The sequence below is a fragment of the Octopus bimaculoides genome, chromosome 9 (genome assembly GCF_046866305.1).
Source record: "Octopus bimaculoides isolate indiv1 chromosome 9, ASM4686630v1, whole genome shotgun sequence".
In the NCBI taxonomy this organism is placed as follows: domain Eukaryota; kingdom Metazoa; phylum Mollusca; class Cephalopoda; order Octopoda; family Octopodidae; genus Octopus; species Octopus bimaculoides.
This window is the reverse complement of record NC_142936.1, coordinates 34,875,212-34,886,634: the sequence shown is the minus strand read 5'-3', so window position 1 is coordinate 34,886,634 and position 11,423 is coordinate 34,875,212. Positions and strand designations below refer to the sequence as shown.

The following is an 11,423-nucleotide window of genomic DNA, read 5'->3' as shown; positions in this document are numbered from 1 at the left end:
GTTGTGTGTCTGTGTGAAGCCTTTTTAAAAGTGTATAGAAATCCACATTTTCCACTTTTTCGTAAAAGAATTTACATCAATGGAATTTTCTCGATGTGAACTTTCCAGTGCAGTAATTAGATTTTTAAAATTCCGTTTACTTTGTGTGATTTAAGGGAGATTTAGCTGTTGTTTCTAGTAACTTTTATATTTCTTCCCTTCTACCTGGAACAGCGTTCTTACACATGCGCTCAACAGAGAGAGAAAGTGATACATACAACGTCATAGATTAAACTTTCTTCTCAGTATTCTTTACCTATTTTTCATAACATTGATACGTAAAAACACACGCAACCACACATACGTGATCTGTGACAGCAACATACACATTGCTCCCGTTCTCTATCGCTCCCTCTTCCTCTCTCGCTCTCTCAAACGCATACACGTGCAAGTAAACACAATCATCACGTTCGTCAATGTGGCATAACTAGAGTTGTACCCACCGACTTTGGAAGGTCATAACTTTCAGAAAAATGAATATTTTTTTAATGAAATTTTCTATGTATATATTATTTATTATGCAGATTCCAAATATACAAAAATTTTCGGTGAAAGTGTTTTGGGAGGGGGGGGGGACAATTTTCGAAAATTCCACTTAAATTCCAGGAAATTGAATATTTTTTCGTGAAATTTTCTACAAATATACCTTGATGTATGTACATTTCGAGCATGTAGGAATTTTGAAGGAAACAAACTGCAGGTTATTTTTGAGAAGTGTTCCCCACTCAGTGTTTCAGAGCAAGTCGTCCATATTTGTTTCATTTTTCTCTATTATGTGCTTAAGTGCATCCATAGATTTCTAATGAAGTAATAAGCAGTGAAGAGAAGCCGTCATAAGAAAACTTTTAACTACCTCTATTCCTTTCTCTTCCTCTCAAACACATACACGTGCAAGTACACAATCATTCATTAAAATATAACTCATGTTCGTCAATGTTTTGTAAATATACCACGATTTTCACTACGGTGTTAGGGTTAGGATTAGTGTTACGGTTACGGTTTTAGGGTTAGGGTTTAGGGTTAGAGTTATGGTTAGGGTTAGTGTTACGGTTACATTTTTAGGGTTAGGGTTTTAGGGTGTTAGGGTTAGGGTTTAGGGTTAGTGTTAGGGTTAGTGTTAGGATTAGGTTTAGGATTAGGGTTGGGTAATCGTGCGGGTGTTAATCTGAAAAATTACAGATATGTGAAAAGTACCGACCCTGCCATCTATTATAACTTTTGTTGTTCTGTTTAATATATACATAGATTGGGGAAAGAAAGCAACCGGTTTAAAATGACAGCAACAATTAACCACATTTCAGAAGCTACTTTGAACATAATGCAATATGGTGCATCAACATCTTCTGCCCAATCTGATAGAATTCTGGCAAAACTGTGTAGCAACAGATCGCCAGCAATTGCTTCATCACAAATTGCCGTCCTAGCTCCTGGTATGTATAATCAGGGCAGCGCAAAAATTTGTTTTACACAAGCATTTCTATAGCCAATTAGACGGATGAAATTTACGCACGCTTAATAATGTTACGCAAAACAGCCTTCAGACTTTCCCTATTAATTTCATCATCTTTTGAATTATGAACATATTTACATCATAAGGGTTTTTTCGTTGTAACGCTTTCTTTTTTAGTTGGTTTTCACCTAGCAAGACTTATCGTAGATGGCGTAATAAGTCACACCTGGACAAGGTCGGGTTATACTGCTAGTATATATATATAAACATATTTATATATATATATATATATATATATAAACATATATATATTTATATAAATATATATGTATATAAATATATATATACATTTATATATATATATAAATATATTTATATATAAATATATTTATATATTGTTGTATTTGGGGATGGTCATGTTGCCAGTTTAGCCAATAAAAACACACGCACTATATATTTGGTGTTAATTTGCTTCAGCTTTATATTATACTAGCAGAAATACCCGGCGTTGCCAGGGTTAAAGAGAATAATGAAATCTAAAAACGCCGTCTAGACTACGCATCATCTTTATATATAGAGATGTATATACACACACGCACCCAAACACACGTATATATATGTATATCAATATAAATATATGAAAGTCAATGAAGTTTCGTAAAAGAAGGTGATCATGTACATACTTTCTTGCTGTTGTGATTATAACACCTCATTGTAAACTATGTTCCTTGTTTTCCCTTGTGGAGCATATACAAATAGGTTTTTTGTTGCTGCCCACTCTTCAGCAGCCAACATACAGTTGTCCATGTGAGAAGCAGGGCTCTTCCAAGAGAAGACCAGCTACAGACAGTGTTTGACCCTGATATTTGTTTATGGACATGGCAAAAGTCACACGAAGGGGGAATTGTAGTCTTCTGAATGTAAAAGGAATGTCTGCTCCTGATGGAGTAAGAGGAATTCTTGGAATAAAGACGTCATCCCCTTTTGCACATCCAGAAAGAATGGTAGCCTCGATAACGTGTGACATCATTTTCTAAATAATGCTCATCTGTTATGTTCAGGTTAAAATTTCATCAACATCAAAACTATATGAATTTTCATGGGAGTTATGGCCTTTATGCAAAGAATATAATTTCCAAATTTCATAAAGATCCATTCAGTACTTTTGACGTAGTTTTGGATTAAGAAAACAAATGACTAATGTGTTTGTTTGTGTGCATGTGTATGTGATGAGTGTATATATGTATAGATATCTGTATGCATGTATATATATGTATATATGTGTACATATTACATGTACATCTATATATATATATACATCTACACATATGTATACATATACATCTCTCTCTGAAAGTATCTGTCATTACAGTATCGAAATGGTGTACATATACATGTATATGTATACATATACACCTCTCTCATTCTCTCTCTGTGAAAGTATCTGTCACTACAGTATCGAAATGTGATTGTTTCAGTTAGTGGAATAGTTTCATTTTTAAAGTGAAAGTATTTGACATGAGTGTTTTTGTTTCACTTTTGACACGTAATACTTAAATAGTGGAGATATTATGTTGCCATGTGCTCGAACTCTGCAAGAAGTTAATAATTTTTTTTGACTAAAACACAACTGGAACCCTAAGTAAGGCATGTGTAAAATTTGAATGAAATTGGTTGCGTAGTTCTCGAGTTTTAGAGATTCACACACACAGACAGACAGACACACATTCTCATTTTTATATATATAGATTAATCATATTTCGGCCAGAGTTCTTTCGTCACACTTCTGTGACCTCATCAGTGGTCCTTTGCTTTCTTCTTACTTATTTGTGTGTCCCTCCTTACTAACGATCAGCCATTTTTATTTTGTATGTGTCTATATTTGCACATGCGTATCCCTCTATGTTTGTCTATATTTAGTAAGTGCATGAGTGTGTATGGGGAGTGCCTGTATTATCTGTATCCCGTTTATACATGTTCGTTTAATTTGTTCATGTGTTTATACCTACTTTTTTTTGTATTTGATTTAATTTTGTTAACGTATGTAGTTATTTAATTCCATGTGTTTATCTGTGTATTGTATTATATTTTGTTCATATTGTTATCAGACCATATGTTATAAAAGACCTTTCAAAATTCTTTGTCAGTCAGATTGGTTCTGTCATTCAGACTACTAGGACCAAACGGAACAAAATTATTTATTTTCTCTTATAAGGTTTGATCTTATTCATTTTTGGTTAAGCGACCACCATCAATGTCAGCACCCAGTTTTCACTTTTTCTCTGCATGGTACAAGAATGCCCTCCACTATCCTTTTTCTACCTTTTCAAATTTAGCTTTTACTTCCTGCTTCAACATACTCTCATTGCATTCTTCAATACCAGGGTCTCTCCCTTCCATAAACCATTCTACAGTCCATCTTTCTCCATCAAATTCTGCATGGAAGTTTTTCTCCTCAGCTCTGTTAACTCCTGAATATTTCAATATCATGATGCAATAACTTCTGAATATCACCTGTCCCAACTTCTTCAAACCTCACTTCCTGCATCATTCGTACAACACTATTGCTGAGGCTGTTTTTCTTTTATAATATAGTCTTCCTTAACTCTATTAGGAGACAGTTTTTTCCAAAACCCCAATGAGATATGAATGCCTAACTTCTGAGTTTCCTTAGTATTTTTTATTGCAAGCATAATTTAATTTTTCAAGAATTCTTTGGCACATGTTCATTAGTACTCACTGTAATCACTTGTGTTTCTCAAAGATCATTGCAAAACAAATGATGCAGTGACTGATGAGCAAGCAGAAAGAAAGTGTTCTAGAGCTGTGTCAAGCAGTTCTTCCTCAATAGAGCAGTCCTTAAAGAAGTGAAGCAGCATCACTTAAGTTAACTGACTACACAACTATGGAAATGCATTTGTTCCTTGCTTGCACATACAGGAGACAAAACTTGTCAAATCTCCATTTGCTATGGTGGATGCTATTAAAAGACTGACTACATCATTATCCACTAAGAATTGAAGCAACTACTATTCTCACAAACAAAATTAGTATATCAATAGGAAAGCTTGCCTTTACTAAGGTTCATTCTTGCACTGAACTTGTCAACCCTACAAGTGATATGTAAGGGCTACAAGTTAGGATCTGCCAAGGAGAGAAAAAAGTCACACACACCTTTCCTGCTGATGATCTTAAGTTATGTTCTGATAAATTCATGACAGTAAGAGACAATTTGGGTTGGCCACAATATTCTTATAGAGCATATGAACAGAGTTTGGTCAGGTTAAGTGTTCATATTTGGTCATCAATTGAGGAAAGACACTTACCTAGACAATGGATGTCAATGGTCTCTCTCCCCTATCTCCAATAATGAATGTGTTTTTTTTTTATATTTGCGGAGTCTGGAGGAAAAGCCTTATTTGGTTTGTTGGTGATTCTACACCAGTGGAATTAATACCATTAATGCTACTCTTGAACCTTTGAAATCCGACACTTGATGAGCAGGTAAAGAATTCCAGAGGGCCAATGTTCTGGAAAGGAAGGATTGGGCATACTGATCAGTGCAGGACCTGAGGGTTGGACACAATAAGGGTGATGGTAAGAAGATGGACAAGTAGACAGGAGTGCTTGACAGGAGATGGCTTGAGCATATCCAGCTCCAAGGAGCAAACATTATAGTAACAGTAGAAAAAGTTGAGAAAGTAAACAGCATGCCTGTGGGCCATAGACTGGAGTGTATCTATTGTCAGTGGGAATGCTGGGAGGCTTCCTGGATGCAGTCGAGGATGCTTGTATATGTTAGCAGTAGCAACATTTCAAATGTGAAAGCAATACACCATTGTGAACCTCAGCTGAGCTTTGTCAGGTATCAGTAATTACTAGAAGTTGAAATATCTTCTTGCCTGAAGAGAAGGCTCAGTTATTGGATGCCATCCTATGTTAAGGATGTACTTTTTTGCCAGGATAAAACCTCAGAGATACTGAAACTTAACAACTATTGAAGTGATTCTGAGGACTCTTGATAAGTGCGATTCATGTTTAAGTGGAGTGTGGTGCAATATTATTTCCTTGATGAGTGGCATTTGTGCTTTTTTGCTACTGGAAAAAGACAAGATAGGCGTATCTTCATTGGAGAATACTTTCAAAGCCTCTGTTCATAGAGTTAGTGGGTACTTGGCATGTGGTACCAAGGTTGCAAATGGGTAATTTATAGCTGGAGAATGTTCGAGAGTAATGAAGGATAGTGTCATCTATGTAAATGTAGGTCTTATTGAAAATGGTGGCAAGTAAGTTGTTACTATACAGAAGACTAAGAGACAATTGAACCTTGGAGCACCTTAAAATTGATAAAGCAAAAAAAGAACTGACAATATGGCATGTAGTATTAGTGCTAACACCAGCATTTGGGATACTAAACTGGGCACTCAAAGAGGTTTTCAGCATAAATGTTAAGACAAGAAAGATACTAACAACTACTGACACACAGCAGCAATAACACTGGAATAATATATAAAAGTGGTTCAAACAGTCATTGAGGGCAACCTCATATCACTCAGACGACACCTATTGAACAGAAAAGAAAGAAATGAATACATCATGTGAACTCAGTGAAAAATAGTAGCATTAGTTTCAAGTAATTTATTTGAAGAAGCGGAATAAAAAAAAAAACAATGAATTTATTCATTGAATTCACACATACAACATAAAGAAAAATTAAGTTTGTGTTTTATTTTTAATTGAAGTTTATTTTTTTCTCACATCTCATTGAAAAAATAAACGGCTATGAATATTTCACTTTCATATGCAACCATAGACTGTGAGATGAAAGGAAAAAGGGATAAAAACAGGAAAAGAAATAGAAAAGTAATAAAAATAGCAACAGTAAAATAGTTAATTCTACAGCATTCTGGTTTATTGAATGCAGTTCCTTATGCCACTTGAAACTACATATTTTTATGGTTGGTAAACTATTTTACAAAAACCTGCAGTTAGTAAGGCAGTCAATTCTGCAGTTTGTAAAGTAAATATATTCATAATCATCATCATTTTCTACTTGAATATTTTTCAATATACAGCAACTAAGAATAGAAAAAGGAAACTAATGAAACTTACTATTTACAACTTTTTGCATGAGGCAGATTTGGCTACGCTATTTCACTGAAATGATATATTAATATTGTGGACAAAAAATTCTCATTCATTGTCTGCCACAAATATTACTAACATACACACACACATTCACATATATATAGTGCTAGAGAGAACTCACCAAGTCATTCAAACATGGTGAAATGAATGTTGAAAGTAGCTGGGATTTACATATATATACATATAAATATTTAGGTCCTTTGCTTAACGTCCCTGTTGTCTCTACATCAACCACTGTCGTGATACCTTCTCATATCGTTACCATACATCATTATTACTCATCCTCTCTTCAGTGGTGGCCTGTAGATAAAATTAGTAGGGTGCTGCATCAGAAAATTTTTAGCCGTTGTTTTAATATTGTGTAATAGGAAACAAACATATAAAAAGAATATTTATACATAAACTTGATTGGCTCATGTTTTAGCCACTGCCAGGCAGTGTGTTTAATTTGTTCACTGAACACTGCCATGAATTCCCCCTTGTTTTTCAAAAATCCCCCCTAATTCACAAAATAAGGGAGGAAAATCTGCCCTATTTTTCAAATCCTGGCAGCAACACTGAAGCTGGAAGCAGGATAATAATCTAATTCTACACTTCATCACATTCAAGAATATAAACACGTTTTTAAGCACAACATATGCAGAGTCAAAAAGAAACATTACCTTTCACCAGCACTGAGTGAATGATAGTGCTGTCTCTCCCTAGCGTGAAGCTTCCTATCTCAGACATGTGAGCATGCACACAACAGCCAAACACTGCATCGCCGGAACTGTGAAGTGCAGAGTTCTATATAAGGATTTTTGTATTTTTTTCATAAACTAGGGGATGGCTACTGACATTAAGCTTAAGGATTATATAATGTACAAGTATAAAGAAAGAATTAAAGAAAAAAGGACTTGTTATATTGAATGTTATCGATAATATCGAGTGAAAATAGGGGGTGCTGCAGTTCCTATATACAAGCTGCCACTGCTAAGGATGTTAGGAAAGTCATTAGACCTGTACATCTCTCTCTACAAACCACACTGAGGAATGGCACTGAATCTACTTTTATTCAATCCCCACCAACCATCATGCTCTAAATATGCTTAGCTATCACCCTTTCTATACCAACAGTGAATATTCTTGCACTCTACCTCTCCTATGCTCATGCCAATTACTCTGTTTCTACTCTTATACATATGTTCCATTGACCCATTCATTCATTCTGGGTTTCTTCTGGTATCACTCTATCAATATTGAGTGAATGAATACAGAAAAAAGTAGTGATAACTCTTTAGTCTTATGAGGCAAAAAGAAACCTCTCTAGTTTGGGGCCACAATTACATTCACCTAGTACACTCTGTAAAGTGTACAGAGCAAAAAATAAATAAGTAAAAAGCATCCAATGCACTCTGTTAAGTAGTTGGGGAATGAGTAGAAACAAGACATAACAAACTTTCTAGTGCTCATCACTCATCACTCTTACTCATTTTCACAACATTCACCATCTTTCCATTTTCTTTCTATTTGCATTATTTTATCAGTGCAACAAAGGAAGGTAGTATCTGCTAAACCATATGATTAGCCTTTCTCTTCCCATCATTCATCCCTCACTTTTATTTGCTGCATTACTCTGGTGATGTAATTATGGACACATTAGTTTGAGTGAATGAATACATCATAGGGTAGTGAAAACTCTGTTCTTATGGCACACAAGGTAAGTAACCCCACTAATGCTGGGGGCGGGGTTGACAAAATGCACCCAGTACATTCTATTTTCAACTTTCTACATTAACATGTTTCAACCCCTGCTTGTTGCAGTAATTCCAGATAAGAACTGATTCATACTGTGATGCCCTGTCCAACTCATTGAAAGTGAATATAAAATGATGATGAATGACAATGATAATTTTTCTCTAGCCAGTATTCAACTGTAGATTACAAGTGTAGACTGACTTTGGAATGATTTTCAACAAACTTTGCTAGATCTTTTTTCCTGAGTACTCATTTCTCAACAAGTGTGTAATTCACGAAAAAAGATTTTCCAAATATTTACATGATAGGGTTTATCTCAATGAAGAGCATTTTCATAGATATAAAAGGTGAGAATTTATGGAGAATGATTTCCAATATATTCTTCAAGGTGCACTTATTTATAGAAGAGAAAGATTTTTCATGTTTGATTCAAAAGGCTTCTTTCTGGTGTGTATGTTTTTGTGTCTTTTGAGAGTAGAATTATCAGAGAATGATTTTGCACATATTTCACAGTGGAAGAGTTTTTCTCCAGAGTGTATTGCTTTGTGAACTACAAGATTAGATTTAACAGCAAATGATTTCAAACATATTTCACAGTGGAAGGGTTTTTCTCCAGTATGTGTTCTTTTGTGTTTGGTTAAGTCACTATTCTGGATAAAAGATTTCCCACATGTCTCACAATGATAAGGTTTTTCTCCAGTGTGTATTATTTTGTGTCTTATGAAATTAGCATTGTGGAGAAAAGTTTTCCCACATATTTCACAATGAAACATGTTTTCCCCAGTGTGTATTTGTTGGTGTGTTTTTAATAGAGTGTGAGTGATAAAAGATTTTGAACATACTTCACAGCAATAAGGTTTTTCTCCAGTGTGTCTGCGTTTGTGAACTACAAGACTAGAATTAACAGAGAATGATTTCCCACAAATTTCACAATGGAAGGGTTTTTCTCCAGTGTGACTACGTTTGTGAATAACAAGACCTGAATTATGAGCAAAAGATTTGCCACATATTTCACAGTAGAAGGGGTTTTCCCCTGTGTGATTACGTTTATGGATAAGAAGATGATAATTCTCAATGAAAGATTTGCCACATATTTCACAGTGGAAGGGTTTTTCTCCAGTGTGACTACGTTTATGGAGAACCAGAGGATAATTCTCAATGAATGATTTCCCACAAATTTCACACTGAAACGATTTTTCTCCAGTGTGCAATCTTATGTGTTTTCTTACATTACTGTTAGAGGCAAAAGACTTGCCACAAATTTCACAGTAATAAGGTTTTTCTCCAGTATGTATTGATTTGTGAACTACAAGATGAGAATTCTGAATGAAGGATTTCCCACAGATTTCACAATGATAGGGTTTTTTCCCAGTGTGTATCCTTTTGTGAACTATAAGATTTGAATTAACAGAGAATGATTTTCCACATATTTTACAGTGATAAGGTTTCTCTCCAGTATGTATTCTTTTGTGTATTGTTAATTTTTTGTTAGAGACAAAATTTTTCCCACATACTTCACAATAATAACGTTTTTCTTTATTATGTATTTCTCTGTGTGTGATGACTTCATTTTCTGAAGAGAACATTTTCCTACAAATCTGACAACGGTATTCAGAAATATTTCTTTGTTTAGAAAATGTTTTGCCACATAAACGTTTCCCACCACTGTAAGTCTGTGTAACTGAATCTACATTTGTAAAAACAGTTGTGTTAGAAGTGTCTATGCGATCAATATCCTCCATATTAATTCCTAACAAATTCTTAAAATCTGAGAAGTGTCTGTGAGTATCTGTTACAGTTGAATTTCTTGGATGTCATGAGACACTGTTTATAAATGTTCAAAATGTGCAGTGTAGTTTTATTTTCTACTTACCACTAGAGTGCTTGTTAGTAACTAAATACTCTCCAAATGACACACATAGTTTTAGTTGAAAAAAATTCTGTTTTCACATTCAGATGAGCAGATATGGTTAATGGATGCTATGTGAGTTATACAAAATAGTGAATCCATAAATGATTGGTAGCAGTCACTCTGGTGCGCATAGATGTTCCACAACAGTTTGTAAGGGAAAACTCAGCAAAACTGTAAAGCAAGAAAAGATATGATTAGACAACTGTAGGAGAAAGAATACACACACACACATATATATGCATTTATACATATAAAGATGCATATAATACATGCAAGCATATATATGGTCTCAACTGTGTTAAAAAAAAGTTAAACACTGCCTAGGAATTAATAGGCAAGAAGCAGGAGGAAAATATTTGAGCAACATGTCCATTATGTCTACACCTGCTTATTGTGACAAATATCAAATCTTAAACATAAATTGCTTCATACCTATAGCTACAAAGCACATAAATTAAAAAGAAAAGAATACAGAAAACAAAAAATATCAAAATGAACATTGCCATCCAAAGAATTATGGAACTTAGAAACCATAAAACATTAAATCAAATTAGTAAACTAAATGTTAGTGAACATAGTTCAAAACACAGTTTGCCAATACATAAAACATAAAATAATAACTTAAGGAAAAATCAACCTAGAACTGAAAATATATGGATCAATTAAAGAATGTAAACCAAGACATTGCTACCTAACAATCTATAACATATAAATAAAACACAAAAATGTTAGAACAATCCAAATATAAACTAGTAGAATAATAGATCACTTCAACTATCAGGTTTCAGTTATCTCAAAAAACAACACATGGGAATAAACCAGTGTAGACCAATATCTATTAAATATAAATTTTAATTATAGAAAATATATTATCCCCTACAAAAACCATATAAGATTGACTAAAACACCAAAATCATAATGGAAATACTAACATGAAAACATAATTAAAATGAACCAAAGGAATAACATCACTTTAACTAACTGTCATTCATCACTTACAACTAAAATCAATGGAGACCTATAACTAAAGAACATTTATAATCAACGAACGGAAGTTCATAATTAATCTCTAATGGTAACCTACCATCAAACTTTTAAACAGTACTAGACTTACTACCCAGTGTTGCCTGGTAAAGT

The 11,423-nt window shown here is 34.1% G+C and overlaps 1 protein-coding gene across 5 annotated transcripts in view; it reads right to left on the bottom strand.

The window, feature by feature from the left end:
- Nucleotides 1-6,112: 6,112 nt before the first annotated feature.
- LOC106868284 (uncharacterized) overlaps nucleotides 6,113-11,423 on the bottom strand; it is a 34,940-nt gene continuing 29,629 nt past the window's right edge. For 3 of the 5 annotated variants that reach the window (XM_089357411.1, XM_014913473.3, XM_014913472.3), the window contains exon 2: nucleotides 6,113-10,457. In XM_089357411.1, coding sequence (XP_089213537.1) covers nucleotides 8,773-10,116 — 1,344 coding nt within the window. In that variant the 5' untranslated portion in view covers nucleotides 10,117-10,457 and the 3' untranslated portion in view covers nucleotides 6,113-8,772. The remainder of the gene's footprint in view (nucleotides 10,458-11,423) is intronic. The other 2 variants (XR_016243110.1, XR_016243111.1) reach the window with 2 other exon arrangements.